Here is a 17149-nt window from a genome sequence, read left to right on the forward strand (position 1 = left end):
GAGGCCGTGGTGTTGGAAAAGATGATAGCATTGGACACCAACAAAACTACAAAGGTCAGCAATACTCTAGCGAGAGGTCTGGAGGTCGAGGAAGAGGTAACTATAGAGGTAGGGGAAGCAATAGAGGCCGAGGTGGATGGCAGAACATAGACAGCATGGAAATCAAAGTGGATGCTACTATTGGAAAACCAAGTCACATTGAAAAGTTTTGTTACAAGAAACAAGAAGATGCAAAGAATGGTAGATTGCAATAGGGTAGTTATGCATTATCCGATAGGCAAAATGAAGAGAGAGAGTCTATTTTCAATGCAACATATATTAATGCCATTTTGCATAAGCCACATGAGATAATAATAATATTATTATTCCCTTAAGTGCATCAAACCACATGAACTATCATGGGAGAGTGGTTTGTTGATTTGCAGCAGCTTGAGAGGCCTGGCTTTGAGGCAAGAGATAACTCTTGTCATACAATTGACCATGTTGGTAGAGTTCCTTTAAACATGCAAAATGGAAAACAAAGTATTTGTCTAATGTATTACATGTGCCAAGTATTACTAAGAACTTGGTTTTTGTTGGTCAAATGGTACAGCAAGGTTTGCAGGTCAATTTAATACAGAGGGTGTGTTTGTTGAGGATTGCAAGAATAACAATAGAGTTGATGCAAAGTTGGTAGGATGTCAAGGGAGTTTGCCTTGCATGTGTCATGGGATGCTTCACCTGCTCTCCCCAAATCTCCACTAGTTGAATTTTTTCCACTATTTAGTGTGGTACAGACTACCTAGAATCCTTGTGACTAGGCTAAAAAAGTGTGAAATCAATAGTTGTGTCAAGAAAAGGGGAAAATTGGTCCAATTAACAGGTTAGATAATTTTTATTGCCAAAAGACTTGGTATGCTCTAATTAGGCTGAAAATTGGGTCAATACTTTGGGGGATCGTAGCAATTACAATAGTTTGCCTGCGTTAGGTTCAGCATATAAAACAGCTCCAAATCAAGAATCATGCAATGACCTGTTAGGCTTTTAATTAGGGAGGTAGGCAAGTAGAATTTCCAAACGGATCCCTAGTTGTAGCGGGGTTTTTCCCACATATCACTTGCAGTTCTCTTGTGCCTCTCTCTCCTTCTCAGTGTTGTGTGTGTTTGTGTGTATGTCTCTCTCTCTCTCTCTCTCTCTTAGTGAGCCCTTTGCTTCAGCCCAAGCATTGCTCCACTAGATCATAGGAATTTAGGATCATGCTTGCATTATCTTTTAGGGACAAAATACAATTGAAAACCAAGAATTTTAGTGTAGTCTCTTAGGGATTTTATATTCCAAAAGTTAAGGCCTTCACGCCTACACGTGCATAATATTTACTCCTCCTTTTTCCTAAAATATGAGTTGTGTTTCGTTTTAGATAATCTAATGAGGCGAGGATCTCCATGGCCGTTTATAAGTTCTTGGGCCCTCGTGGTGTTTTGGGGGGGGCCCTATTCTCGAAGGTTCACTGTGACACATTACAATCTATCAAGCTTTGATACTGAGCGCAACCCAACAGATAGCATGATTTGTAAGCCAAGCTAAAACAATGATAGATTGGAAAAAGAAGCAATGAACCTTTAAAATATTTTGATCCAGTTTATTTAAGCTTATATATTAACTTAAATGTGTCAACTTGTATTAGGGTCTCGAGATCTGTGACAGGATCACAATGTGCCAATTTCGTTGTTGGAATTGAACTTAATTGGCTGAAAGAGGACTGGGAAGCCAAATCTAAAGTCTTGGCTGACTTGCAAGGAGGGATGCAAGATCCCATGCATCCCTCCTTGAGTACTTTGGTATGATGTGATGGGCACATTGAGTGCTTTGGTATGATGTGATGGGTAGGTAGGTAAGCTCTTGACACATCACCTAGCTCAGAGCCCACCATTTTCCATGATTTAGGGAGACTTAATCCAACGGTTGAGATCGCATCTACGAGCTCCCATGACTTTGACGAGTTATGGAGGTCGAAGTTGAGAAGTCGAAGGAGGTGATGCACAAGGTTGGATCCAACTTTTGACGTATTGCAGACCTTTTGTTATGTCATGGATCATAGGAAATAGATGGAAAAATGGCCCTTCCTCAAAAAACGTCCAAAATAGGAAGCCTTATTTTGGATGTTTTCCCCATCCATGACATATACCCTACATATACACGCATATTTGCTTTCTTCTTCATCTATGTTTCAATAGAACATGGTATTAGATAACTTGTCTGGGTATCCTAGTTGGCATTGCCTATCCAAAGTGTACAAAATATTCATCCCTTTCATCATTCAATTATTGATTATATGACATGCATGTTTGTTTGTGGTGACAAATTCTAGTATGCCCACCTGGCACCCAAGATACCACACTATCTACCCTTGCAGGGTTGATTTGAAACCAAGGGCTTCCCCTAATCTTGAATCTCCTAAGCCTCCTCAGTGGTAATAAGGAAGCCCAATGGTTTGGCACGGTTGATCCTGGCACCCAAAGCCACACAATAAGTGGCTAGAGACGTCCTGACCACCTCTAGGCTCTCTACAAAGCCATCCACATAAACTGCTATGTCATTTGCAAACTCTGAGTCCAACATCTTCTCCTCCTACCATAGTGGGAGTCTCATCCCTATAAGGCCCCCAGCTTGTGAGTGTAGAAAATAACCCAAGGCGTCCACCACAAAAAGAAATAGGAAAGGAGCGAGGAGGCATCCCTGTTGAACTGAGCAGGAGAGAGAGAAGGCATTTCATATAAGACCACCAATAAGTATCTAAATGGAAAATACCTACGTAAAGGGTCGAGACCCTTGTAATCCACCTATCGGAGAAGCCCAATTGCTGCATAGTTCCTTCCAAGAAGGACCACTCTACCCTGTCATACACCTGCTTGAAATCCAAGAGTAGGATAGCAAGAGAATGAGACTCCTCCTAAGCCCAATCAAGAGCATCTCAAAAAGTCAAGATGTTTTCCAATATTTTTCGTTCTTTTACAAACCCTATCTAAGTGTCATCGATGATGTCCACCAAATGTGGCCATAGACACAGACTCAAGACTTAGCAAAGACCTTGTAGGCTGTGTCCACTAGGGTGATTGGTCTCCACTATCTTGCAGGTCTGCTCGGTCTCCCCCTTTCACGATCAAACAAATTCACCCTCTTCTCAAGGAGTGAGGAAGCAATCATGTGTCAAAGACTTCTAGAGAGAGGATTACAAATGTGCTCCCAAAAACACTTGAAGAAAGTCAGGGTCAAGCCATCCTCTCCAGGGATCTTCTACAGAGGAAGTGCCTAAAAAGCCTTTGATAGTGCTTGATCATTTAAAGGTATCTCTAACTACCTGCTCATGCTCTACAACACCACCGATGGGATGTGCTCCTAGACAGTCTCCCTAGTAGCCGATCACATATGGGGACTCACTCCTCTTCCTGGAATAGACCATTGTAAAACTCGATGATCATCCTAAGTATCTCCTCAGGTTCCGAGTGCATGTAGCCATCCAAGCCTCTCAGTCTCTATAGCAGTGATCTAGGTCCTGCACTTCAAAAAAATTGCCTAGTCACTGTGCCCACCAATATCTGGAGGAGTGATAGGAGAACTCTACTTGTCGTATCTTTGTGTCCTAGAGGTCAAGCCGTGCACACTCCTACCTATCTTCGTGTCCTAGAGGTCAAGCCTCGCGCACTCCTACCTGTCTGACATCCACTATGACCTTGTGTCCTGCTCCCTTGAATGCTCAATTTAGGCCAAGTACCATGTCAGAGCCCACTCTCATGCCTAGAGAAGTCAACATCACAACAAAGCTTGGGACAGTAGCTCCTCTAAATCATCTCTACTATCCACGTAGCCTATCCCCCCTCTGGGCTATCAATCAACTTGCTCCAAATCCACTACCCCCTCCCACTTCCTACTCCTGTAAAATAGCATCAAGAATATGGATCCCCTTTTGAGGAAGCCCTCTTGGGGGTGGCTCAAGCTACAAAATCACTAGGGAATGGTTGTACATCATCGCAACCTACCAGCATACCAATGCTTTGCCCCTATCTAGTGCGCAATCTGCCACATAGAATCTGCCTAGCCTCTCTAAGAATCCATCATGCCTGCGCTAACCAAAAGATTAACTGAGGCCACCTAGAAGCCTATAGAACTCTCTCTCTCTTCAGGTGTCTCTACTACAAATCATGAAAAACTCCCAAGTGCTCCTCTCTACTACTGGCATCTCAGAGAAGGGAGCACCCATTGTTTGTCCTCTCCATGCTCTAGATTGTTGAAATTGCCTCCAACAATCCAAGAGTCAATATCTGGGAGGATCTCCATCAACTGTCTATAAAGGCGAGAGGCTACTATCTACATGTCCTCGGCATAAACATTCAAGATGCCTATCTTAGAATCTCCATCACTAATCCCCATCCACACTGCCCTACCTATAAGCATCTCCCCTTGATAAAAAGTGCAATGCAAACTCCTCCAGCCTTCCCACTATAGAAGACCACACCTCGGGCTCTCTCCCTAGAAAAAGATGGTGCTGCCACAACTGATGCTTGCCCTACTGAAACCATATGCTCTTGAATCAAAATTAAATCCACTGATATCCCAACCACTACTCTCTGAAGCTCTTGGAAAAGGATTATGTACAAGGGTTGCTAACGTGCATGGTCATGGAGCCCATGCATGTTCTAACTCACTAGCAGTGTCTAGCTCATGGAGAAGAGGCTTGAGGAAGCAGAGCTCTCTTGTGAGTAAGAGCCTGCACCACTTCATTTGATCTTTGAGATTTTAGGGGGTTTTGGAAGGGGAGTAATCCATATCAATGCCTCTCCGTACCAAAGCTTGCATAACATCTTCTATGCGAATCTTGAGGGCTTGCTGCATCATAAACGGCACCTCAATCCCAAGCTTGGTTGCGCACTAGTATAGATACCACATAAATAATGTCTTTGGTCGCAAGGGTATGATGCCCATGGCATAAACTATGCCAGGTGTCTTAGAGGAGAAACCTAGCTAAAAACTATGAGAGTTATCATGATTGATCCAGAGGTCCACTTCTCCATCATGCTATATATCTAGTCCTTCATCATTCTCTTGAACAAAGAGGGGGTGTGCTTTTCCTTTCTTGTGAAGGCAAAGTTGAACCCCCCAAAACGGGCAAGTATGAGATCCAACCATTCCAACTCAAGTTCCCTTTGTGGGGCTGCAAAATCATAACCATCAAATCAGGGCAAGAGGGTGCATATCACTTATCTCTAGGTAGTTCTATGGGCCAATCCTCCAAAACTTCCTAGACAAAGATTGCCCAAGGCGATTCTTCTAGCCTAGTCTGACATGAGGAGTCTCTTAAAGAGGCCTTCCATGAAGAGGCCATGTTCTGTAGATGGGCGAAAGATAGATGCTGTGATGGGGGAGGCCGTCACCTAAGAAGAGGGTTTGCTCTTTCCCAGAGGCTTAGGGTCCTGGGAAAGGGAGGGGATGAGAAGAAGAGGAAGAAGCCGTTAACCCTACTTCATTGGGAGGAAGGGGAGGGGATGGGAGGCAACAATGGGGGGTAGGTGGTGAGGGTGATAGCAACTGAAGGGGGGGGGGGAGATGAGGCGAGGGGGTGGGGGGGGTGCATTCGGGGGGTGGGAAGAATTGGAGATGGAGCTATTGAGGTTGTCTGGGGAGTAGCCATTGGATCGGTGGCCACACAACTTTTGAACCCCCCTGGTCCTGCTCTGCTGGGTCTGCTCCTATGGGCCTTGTCTTACTTAGTGGTGGAACTAGGTGAGTATCAAAGGAAGTCCCATCCTCCTGCATATGTGGGCGGCCTTCTAGGGAATCCTCTACCTACTTCCCCTGCAATTGGGGGGTGTCTACTTCCCTTGCGATTGGGGAGTTACCTCCTGCTTTATCGTCCTCCACTCATGCTACCTAGTGCATTGTCATCATTGCTTCAAGGCATTTTTACTAGGCTTCTTCCACCTCACTTGGGTCCAAGCCCCTCCAGAAGGCTCTACCCAAGGTGTCTGGGATTCCATCCTTTGACCTATCCCACGCTGCACATCCTCTGGGCGAGCAACCCTTTTCTTTGAGCATAGTTGAGGAGGATCTCTAACCTAACCTCTCCTGCAATCCCTAGCCATGTGTCCCATCTTCTTGCATCATAAGCACTACTGTGATAGACATGAGATCTCTATGCATTGTCTGAGCTCGCCACCATCCAAAGTCTCCATGAAGATATCCTCCAAAAGAGTCTTTGGACACTCCACAATCAGCCTAAATTTGGGGACTCCATCATCTGCTACCACTGTTGCTATTGTCTAAGGGGATGGCTCCACCAATGGAGTGGAAGATGGGTTTGTACTTGGGGAGTCCTATAAATCGGAGCATCAGCAGCGGGAAGAAGGGCACATGATGTGTTGAATCCATATCTAAGTATGGTCCTGATCCAATGCTAAGCTGCCCTGAATCCATTCATGAACTTCGCTCCTGGTTGGCGTGAGGCCAACTATCTTGCCTAGCGTTGGCCTATACTGAAGTGGCTGTATGGCTTCCTTTAGTGGGTGTTTGTCTTCTAGAGAGATAATAACCTTAATGGCCTGGGGTGTTGAGGGTACTACCATGTGAGCCCCTCTCGCTAGACCAACGTTCACCACCAAGATTCATTATTCATTAAAAAGCACAATACATTGCTATAAGAGGAAGGAAATGAATAAAGGGAGAAGGCTAGGAGAGGAAAAGGGCCTCTCAAAGAACCCCCAAAGGATGGCTAAAAAGGACTAGCAAAGGGGAGTTCCAAGTAGGGGGTACGAAGGCACTAGCCCTCTGAAAACCACTACCACGGAGCTCTGAAAAAAACAAAAAACACAGCCAGTCATAGGCGAGTCATGGGCTATTGCAAGAGGGATGACACCAAAAAGAAAATGCCTTGAAAGAACCACAAAGAGTTTTGAGAAAAAAATTCCAGAAAGCTAAGAAAACAATCGACCGTCTCCCAACTACTAGGAAGGGTTTGAAAGTGAGCTATAGAGCCAAAGGGATCCATCCAAAAAACCACCTAGGGGGGAATCTTGCACCGTTGGAGTAGCACACCACCTTCGGGACTGAACCTTTGACACCCACTGCCCATGGGTAGTGCGAGCTAAAGGGGGCATGTTGGCCAGCCTCCCAAGGTACTAAGGGGGGGTTGAGGCCCTCCTAGCCTTCGAATGCTAAGCAAGGGAACTGCTAGGACCATGGTGCTATGAACAACACCCATGTGGGGCTAACACTTCCATCAAGTCATCAACGAGATGAGGTGCAAGGGTGTGGGAGGAGCAAAGAGGGAGTCTAGGGCAGAAGGGGTGAGAAAACCACAAGAGGAGGGGCGAGAGAAGAAGGAGAAAGGGGAGAGGCCAGCAAAGCTTGTAGGAGAGAAGCAAGAGCGCTTGTGAAGTCTTAGCATCAAATGTATTTATACTTCTTTTTACTCTTAATGGATAGGCTCTATCAACATGGAGAGGAGAAAAGATAAGGAATCCCCACATGTAATGAAACATAGAAATATTATCCCAGGCATTAGTATCTACCTATCGAAGTCATGTTTCTAGGAGGCCCCTCCTCCAATCTTTGGGCTACTTTATGTGAACTAAAATTAAATGAAGGCAATATTGAGATTATAGAAAATAAAACATAACTTACAAATTAAGAAATGGGAACAAGATTGACGTACAAGAAATTTTTTAAAAATAAAAACTATGCTACGAAGAGGTCCCCATCTCACTTTTGTCTTAGACTACATGTGCTTTTTGTTCTAAAAAGATTATAGCCACTAGTCCTTTCTTAACCATATAGAGACATATGCACAAGACAGTGAGGTTTTTATTTTACTTTCTTTTTGTGACTTTTGCATTAAAAATACAAAAGTCATTTTTTAAACCTTCGTTTTGTTTTACATTAAAAATTAAAATGTGAGGCTAATATTAAATTTGTGCCAACTAGATTTAGTGTTTGGTACACTAGCAAAAGCCTTATATCAAACCAAATATCAAATTTGATTGGATTGAGGATTCCTATGTCATAGTAGTGACCATTTCGTGAAAGTGGCGAAAGTGATGCCCAAATTAGTTTGCTTTCCTTGATGCCTACAATAAACTAAAATTTAAATACCCATATCTTGGCTATTTTGCATCAGATTTGGACCCTGATCTTCACCATACTTTCACATATTGAAAGTACATTTATGCATTTCATAGGCATTTTCTAGCATCATTACTCATGACAATCAAAGCACACTAATAGAAAAACAATACATATCTGGTTATTTTGAGTTAGATTTTAGTGCAATCACTCATTTTACTGACTCCTTCAAGGTATTAAATGGATGTCTATCAGTCTGTTGTCCACAACCAACACCCCACCAAAAAGTGGACCCTCTTGTCTATTGCATTGGCTATGTATGGCTATATGTCTTGATTGATGGTGAGATGAGAGGATGAGCCCTTGGCTATGCAATCATGCCAAATTCATGTTGAGGTGAAAATGCATCTTAAAGCAGAGGTTGCATAGAGATGAGCTTTGACTACTCTTCCAATGTTGTGGATTGCTATGTGAATTTCATGCATACTGGTTGGTGTGGTAAAATAGTGTATTAATATGAACACTAATAATAGTGTTTCATGTTAAACACCCATCCGGTGTACACCCATGTGTGGGGTAGAACAGATGGCTCTCTCACAATGCAAAATACTTGACTAACTTTAACCGAAAGCAATACAATTTCAAAGAACAATACATAGTCGGAAACAGAGTGGATAACTCAAAGAAAAGACTGCAGATAGATTTCCAGACATTCAAAGGTACAGGAGAGTTGAACACAAAAGTCCCTCTTCTTGACATTTTCTTGAACAACAACTGAGCTCAGCTTGATCCAAAATAGACTAATACCTGAGTCAGACTACAGTTCGATAACAAACTAATACCTCAATCAGGCAATCCGATAACTTTGGCTGCAAATATCATTGTAGAGACAAAATCAAAGAGAGTTCTTGACAATTATAACCGTTTTTCAATTAAAAACTATATTCCATTCTTGGAAGTAGTGGCTTGTTAAGAAACTTTGTTTGGGGGCTGGGGTTAAATTCAGCATCATCCATCGGGGTGTCCTGCTACGGCATCTGTCTCAGCTTGGCTCACATGTCCTCCATCTCTTGGGCCATGGCTTCATAAGCATAAGCTGCGGATGCAAAGGCCTCATATGGTCTTCTGGCAATCATATGTAATTGGTTTTTCACATCAGCCCATAGGGCCTGAGATGTTTCAATCAATTGGAGCTTTAAGTTGGCCAGCTCCACAAAAGACATGAAAATACCATCTACCTCTTCGGCCATTTTTTTGAGTGATTGTTCTGCTCCTTCCAGGGCTTTAATTCTCTCTTTGAGCAAAGCGTTTTCAATCTACTGATCTGTGTTGTCTGCTTTAAAAGTCTCTCTAGTTGCAGAAAGAACTCCTCCTTCATTTCATCTAACCATTTTGTAATGGTTGGTAGACATTCCTTGTGAATTTTCACTTGAGCATGTAGCTTGGATACCTATTGTTCCTAAGAGTCCTTGAATTGTGAATATTCCTCCTTGAGTCTCTCCAATTCCTCCTAAGTTTCCTCCAATTGCTTCTGTTGTTCCTGTTGCATGTTGAGCTAGTGCATGATTATATCTCTCTCCTTTTGAAAGTCCTGAATCTATCATGTTAAGATGAGATGAACACTGTGTTGCCGTGGAATGACGTGAGAATGATCATTGCATGCTCAACCTCCGAATTGGAAACTTTGCCCAATGTGCCACCTGAGGTTCTTTGCTTCATAATTGTCGAAGTCACCGGTCTGTTTGTTGTATGTTTCGGAGGTGTCAGCATGACTGTTTCAATGTCCTCTTCCGTGTCGTTGACCTGCATTGTGGGGTTGGTGACTAGCATCTTTCATGTTGTAGGCTTTGTCTTCTCAGATTTCTTTGCATCAGAGGGTCTAGCCAATAATTCTCCTCCTCCAATAGGAGTATCCCAGAGAGTGTCAATAAGAGGCTTCCCATATATCATTTGATTTTCTTCTTCCATAGTGTAGTTTGCCTCGATTAGCTGTCGCACTACTTTGGCCTTCCCTATGGGGTCTTTGTGTGGATCGTGACCTGCCTTGGTTCTTTCTTCTCTGTATTGCACGACAATCTCTTGAGGACGGGGTGCAGATTTGTTTGCAAAGTTGTACAGAGTAGTAATGAGAAAGGGGCTACCTTGGAGTGCTTGTTGGTGTTGCTCAGGTCCTTCCTGGACACCTTAGCCATCAATAGGGCATGGAGCACATTTGCCCAAGAAATTTTCATGCCTTTCTCTGCGACTCTGATGATTGCATAGCTCTCACGACTCAGTGTTTGTTTTGACAAGCTATTGAACCCTTTCTAAGTACCAAATTCTTTCTACGTGTTAGCCTCCACATTCTTCTCGTACATGTCTTCTTCCTGTGTGAGGGGAAGATTGAAGACATGCGAGATTACAGTCAGCATTGCCATTAGTGTAGGTCTAATCATGCCTCCAATCTACTAGGAATGTTCATATAGCTTCTTAGCATCAGGCTGCGATTTTCATGTCTTCCAGGACCAATTAGCGTAATCCAGGAGGTCGACTTTTTGCAACCACTTGCTATGTTGTGTCAGGTTGAGGGACACACGAAACGCCTTGAAACTGATCTGCATCATTTGCTCCTTTACTGGGCGTATGATATGTTCTTCATCTGACTCATCTTTGTTTGGAGTTGGTTCAATAGCTTGTGATTTTTTTAATGGAGTAGTGTATTGTTTGACTATCTTGGCCACATCTACCTCAAATATCGGTATTTTAGATGGGTTTCTTCTTAGGAAGATTTCTTCCTCATCCTCCTCAAGTTCAGCCACCATGTTTACACCTTCTGCTTCCAATGTTTACATATGCCGAGGGAAACTTCTTTTAGATGTTACGCAAATCTTAAACTTTTTTTAACGTTTTTTTATTGTGATTCTCTTAGCTCCCCAATCTTGTTTCACTCTTGCAGCTCTCAACCAAGCTCTACCTAATAACATGGAGTAGGAATTATATTTCTCTTCCATTCTGAGTACAACAAATGTAACATTGACACTCAATCCCCAAATGCTAATTTCCTGGCCTCTAAGGATACCAAGTGATTGTATTCTTCTTTGATCAGCTATTCTCACTTGGAATGATGCTGGAGCTAACTCACTGCAGTAGAATTTCTTGAATAATTCCTCAGATAATTTGTTAACACCTGATCCTCCATCAATCAGGATATCTGGTAATCGTTGCCTTTTGTATTCAACATTAATTGTTGGAACTCTGTAATCTATTTCTTCTATTGTGGATGTATAGATTTCTAGAGACTCCTCTTCATCACCTTCTATCATAGTCATCACTGGTGCCTTGGGTTGGTTGTCTCCTTCCAAACCTTGAAACAATTGTTCCTTGAATGCTAGTACAAGATTTAATAGTTGATCCAATGTGACTTGCACCTTCGAGTGTAAAAGCTCTTTGAAGAAATTATCAGCCTACTCTGTTCCTTTTGCCTTTTGGATGGTCTCCTTCCTCAGTTTTAGAGTGTCTCTATGCACATTGAGATATCTTCTTCCTCATTATGATGTAGTTGCTCTTTGCTACTACATTATGGTTGTGGGATGGTTTCGAATTGGGTTCTGACTGAAATTTTACTATCTATTTGAGGAGGATATGTTGTCGTGGTCAAGGCTCTAGCTTTCTTTCGGTGCATCAAATGTGTCTTGTGCTCCTCCCTTATCACGATATGTCATTTTGGCGTATCCATCACCATTTCCACCCTTTTGTGTTTCTGTAATTATTTGCCACACATCTTGCTGCTTGGTCAGAATATTGTCCTGGTGTAGCCAGAATTAATTTGGCTTTGCCTTTTCTGTGTAATTGTGCCTCTTTTGCGTCCTTGGCTGCATTGATTTCTAGGACTTGTTCTAGAGCTTGGTTTCTCACATTTGCCTCGGCCCAATCAATTGGTTTCATTGCATTTTTTGGGGTTTCTCCCAGTCCTGCTAGGGGTTTTTCTCCCAGTGTGACTGATTACCATTGTCTCTACAGCTGCCTTAGGTTCTTTTATCCCAGCTATGTTGTTGCCCGATGTGCAATTAGTTTGTACTCCAGGAAATAATGTGTTTTGCTTAGTAATATGTACTATTTTTTCCTTTTGAACATCTTTTTGATGTAAACTCCCCTTGGGCTCTTCAATAATTGGTTGTAGACTAACCATGTTTACACTTGCTGGTGGTTGTTGTGGAGGATTTAGGTTTACCTTGGAGTGTAGAAGCTCTTTGAAGAAATTATCAGCTTGCTCTATGCCTTTTGCCTTTTGGATGGTCTCCTTCCTCAGTTTTAGAGTGTCTCTATGCACATTAGAGATATCTTATTCCTCATTATGATAGTTGCTCTTTGCTACTGCATTCTGGTTGTGGTATGGTTTCCAATTGGGTTTTGACTGGAATTTTACTATCTATCTGAGGAGGATATGTTGTCGTGATCGGGGCTCTAGCTTTCTTTCGGTGCATCAAATGTGTCTTGTGCTTCCCCCTTACGATACGTCATTTTGGCGTATCCATCACCATTGCCACCCTTTTGTGTTTCTGTAATTATTTGCCACACATCTTGCTGCTTGGTCGAAATGTTGTCCTGGTGTAGCCATAATTTATTTGGCTTTGCCTTTTCTGTGTAATTATGCCTCTTTTGCCTCCTTGGTTGCATTGATTTCTAGGACTTGTTCTAGAGCTTGGTTTCTCACATTTGCCTCGGCCCAATCAATTGGTTTCATTGTATTTTTTGCGGTTTCTCCCAATCTTGCTAGCGGTTTTTCTCCCTTTGACCTTATGATTACAATTGTCTCTACAGCTACCTTAGGTTCTTTTATCCCAGCTATGTTGCTGTCCGATGTGCAATTAGTTTGTACTCATAGAAATAATGTGTTTTGCTTAGTAATATGTACTGTTTTTTCCTTCTAAACATCTTTTTATGTAAACTCCCCTTGGGCTCTTCAATAATTGGTTGTAGACTCACCATGTTTACACCTACTGGTGGTTGTCGTGGAGGATTTAGGTTTCCCCTTGCATTGTATTGGATAATTGGGATTCCTCTTTCTTCTCTATGTTTGCACCATAGCTCACATTGTGGACCTTGTCTATGGCCATCGTCCCCACAATAATTGCATGCTTGATTGATGTTTGGCTATTGTTGGCCTCCCCAATTTTGAAAACTATCAGCTTGCATCAACATCATGTTCCTTCCAAGGACATGGAATTCTAGAGGCAAAGGAGGGGGTATTACTCAAATGCTACACAAAGAAATGGCATCATGCTTTCTAGCATAATATTCACAAAATGACTTAATATAAGTCAATAAAGATAATAGTCTTATGCTAGTACAAATCACCTCCAAAGAACAAAATCAAATTTGAATAATCGTGGCTAGATTGCCAAAGATTGCACCAATAAGCCTAAGGCTAGGCAAGGCAAGGCAACAATGGCTAAAAATAGTCCAAGATACTCATGTTGCAATGTTATTGGTTCGAAATACTTCATCCAATCAAAGGAGCTCTAGACATTCATCTTGGAGATAGTCATCTACTATTGATCAAAGTAATAATGACATATCAATTGAACTACCAAACGGCATAATTGAGTATACTTGTGATATACTTTATATGCCACAACTTGCCATGAATCTATTGTCTTTCCTCCAATGATGTACTTTATATGCTACAACTTGCCGTGAATCTACCGTCTTTCCAATGTATTAATCACATGGTTCGAGATCTCTTTGATGACAAAGAGGTGCAGTTATTTAAAAGTTGGTGGTTACACCGCCCTAATAGAGAGCATGCATCATTGCACATATTAACTCTCAACTATCACATAAGAGAGATGGATGTCTTCACTTTAGATCCATGCAATTGCTTGAATGCCACAACATAATCAATGGACCTCCACCTATCAAAGAAGGAGCTTTGTATAAAGAATTCCGTTGGGCCTTTCTTTGGGCCCCATGTATCGAAAAGTTTAGCCTCTCCTTTGCTTACCTTCAACTCCTACATATTGGCTTTTAAATTTAAAAATATGTCCCCCTTTGAGCTGAAAACTAGCCCAATGGGGGCACACACACACACACACACACACAGAGCGAGAGCATGCACATGTGCATGCACGAGCGTTTGTGTGTTTTGGAGGGAAGGGCGAGGTGGCAATGAGCTTGTAGGACAATTAGAGGAGCTTGTGGAGATAAGGGAAATAAATGGTGTCTTTACGGGAAAGAAACCCATTGGGAGGCAGAGTATAGGGTATCATCACTTCAAGGCTAGCTTTGAAGTTTTCCCCATAGGAGGGAAAAATCCTGGATAGACACAAACGTAATTAATCATGTGTGTATCCATGGTAGGGGTCAGAGTATCATCACTTCAAGACTAGCTTTGAAGTTTTCCCCATAGGAGGAGGGAAAAATCCCGGATAGACACAAACGTAATTAATCATGTGTGTATCCATGGTAGGGCTGACCCCTAAGATGGCCTAATATTATGGTGGTAGGGATACCCCTACTACATGGTACCCTTGTGAAAGTCTCCTTAAGGGTTATGAAACACACAGCATACACATTCATGCCCAAACTCAGCATGTTTGCAGTTTCAATCTCATGACAGTCACAGTCAAATCAACAGCACACTAGAAGGCGGGCAAAAACGCAGCTATTATACGAACAGGGAGGCAAAGCTGATGCAATGCAACATGCACCTGGGAATTATAGTGGATGCGCCTTCAAGGTTCCGAGTTGAACTCACCAAAATAATGTTTTCTATTCCTCGCAACATTAAACATCCATCAGAGTAGTAAAACCTTACTTCAAACATAGAAATCCAACACAGTAGGAGCCTGAAAGGCATGAGTAGCAAAAAGATTTGTGAGACCTTACCTGGTAGACAAATCTAGGGACCAGTGATGGATCGCAGTTTACAAAGTATTTGGCTGCCATAAAGCATGCCCCGTTGAAAATGACTCATTGTATAGACCATAAGAGAAACCTGTGAACAGGTGAATCCTTCAGACTATTCATGATCGTTACCTTCATAGCAGGATTGTTATGTAGATTTACTTATTTGCAGGGTTTATCCATCCAACAAGTAGAAACAGAATATGGACTCCGAGCTGCAAAGAAAAGGCTACTCCTCTCTTCTCCTCTACAAACTCGAAAAGTAGACACAATTGAGCTACCACTAAAATGATTGCTCTCACAACTCTGTGCGAGAATGTATTATTTATCGTCCTTGGATGCAACCTTCTCCACCATATCTTGCACAAAAGCCTCTAGATACCTCTGAGATGAACCTCCATCCTGCACAGCTGAACAAGCAGTTTCCTTGAGCTGCAGAGCTCTCTGCCTCAACTCCTTTCCCTCCTCTCCTTGCATCAGTAGCTTCACCACCCTCTCCACCTCCCCTGCCTTCACCACCCCTTCCTCTTCTTGCAGTTCCAAGCCCACCATCCACTCGTCCACCAACACTCTTGCATTCAGTTTTTGCTCTGCAACGTGCGGCCAGCAAATCATCGGAAGACCCCCTGTGGAGAGATTCTCTGTAATAGAATTCCATCCGCAATGAGTGACGAACCCGCCCACCGATGCGTGTGACAGCACCTCGACTTGAGGAGCCCATGAGATGATGAGGCCCCGATCTATCGTTCGCTCCAAAAAGCCATCCGGCAACACGTCTGAAACAGATCCGTCCGCGGAGTTGGAACGAATGACCCAGAGAAAAGGCTGCCGGCTTGCTTCTAGACCCTGAGCAAGTTCTTTCATCTGCTCGGCACCCATAGTGGCAATGCTTCCAAAAGAAACGTACAAAACTGAGGATGTAGGGAGAGTGTCTAACCACTTTAGGCAATTCCTTTCTTCTGGCCACAAGCCAAGACTTCCCGCACCACACACAGAAGAGCCCGGCATGAGCAACAAAGGGCCAATCGGATAAACGCGAAGACCCCTCGTGTTAAGAGCATCTAGAGTTTTGCTTTCGATCTCATAAACGGTGTTGAGGACAACACCTGCTGCCTCGTGCATGTACGTCATTTGATCCACAGCGAAAGTGGGCATGGTTCGCATCGACATGGGGAGATCGCCAACACGCAAAGGAGGGACACCAGGAATGGAATCGATGATGCGAAGGGGGTCTGCGAGAAGCGAAAAAAGCTGAATGGAAGCCATCATAGGCAAAGATGGTGTGAAATGCGAAAAGAGGACGAAGCAAAGAGCCCACCTTGGACAGGGACGAAGCCAGAGGAGATGAGATGAGGCGAGTGGAGGACGGCGGAGAGGGTGTGGGCGTTGGTGGTGTAGAGGACGATCCAGGGGATGGAAAACTGGCGAGCGACGAGGGGAATCCAGGTGACGAAGGAGTCAGCCATGAGGCAAGAAGCGTGGAGGTGAGGCAGAAGCTCTTCGAAAGCTGTACGCATGCCGTGCATGATGGAGAGGGTGGATGGAAGAGCAGAAGCACCAGCTCCATCACGAGGGTGCCCAGAAGGAAGCCCATCAGAAATGCTCACAAACCTTATTCCACAATTCTCATCAGAAGTCTCCAAAGATTGTAGCTTGGACGCTGTGTGCTCTGTTATCACAAAGGTGAAGGTGAACCCCTTTGGGACCAACACCTTCGCTACGGACAGACATGGATTTATGTGGCCTTGCAGAGGATATGGCAACACCACTGCGTGCATCCCCTTTGGAGTAGAGAGCTCCATTTGCAAGAGCTTCATGAGCCTTTCCATGGAGACCCTTTGCCTCTTTATTATTGCTCACCTTTCCCCCATCTTCAACTCCATATGTCACGCTTCCCTCCCCCATGATCTCACGACCCAACTCACTCATAGTCCAACTCACTACAAGAAAAGACAAGGTGGTGCACAATTAGTCTCACAAGAAAGACAAGGTTGGTGCACACTTGACTCACGCACACACCCAACCAGAAACTAGGACTCCATGCCCCAGCTCGTCAACCCAACACTCAAACCACAAGCCTTGGAGGCAAAAAAAGAAAAAGAAAGGACAAGGTGGGGATCCCACCAAGAGTTAGTGCACACGAGGTCACTAAAGCGCCTCTAGTGCAACTCTC

At 43.4% G+C, this 17149-nt stretch overlaps 1 protein-coding gene across 1 annotated transcript; it reads right to left on the reverse strand.

The window, feature by feature from the left end:
* Window positions 1–15031: 15031 nt before the first annotated feature.
* Window positions 15032–16808, reverse strand: LOC147889468 (UDP-glycosyltransferase 85A7-like). The gene is made up of 2 exons (XM_087391903.1): window positions 16295–16808; window positions 15032–16208 (listed from the first exon to the last, which is right to left on the reverse strand). Exons 1-2 carry the CDS (start codon window positions 16803–16805, stop codon window positions 15298–15300), a joined length of 1422 nt encoding a protein of 473 aa, XP_087248029.1. The 5' UTR covers window positions 16806–16808; the 3' UTR covers window positions 15032–15297.
* Between the last annotated feature and the right edge of the window lie 341 nt (window positions 16809–17149).

The sequence above is a fragment of the Dipteris shenzhenensis genome, chromosome 20 (assembly GCF_047967505.1).
Source record: "Dipteris shenzhenensis isolate YYH24624 ecotype China chromosome 20, Dip_SZ_1.0, whole genome shotgun sequence".
NCBI classification, from domain to species: Eukaryota; Viridiplantae; Streptophyta; class Polypodiopsida; order Gleicheniales; family Dipteridaceae; genus Dipteris; species Dipteris shenzhenensis.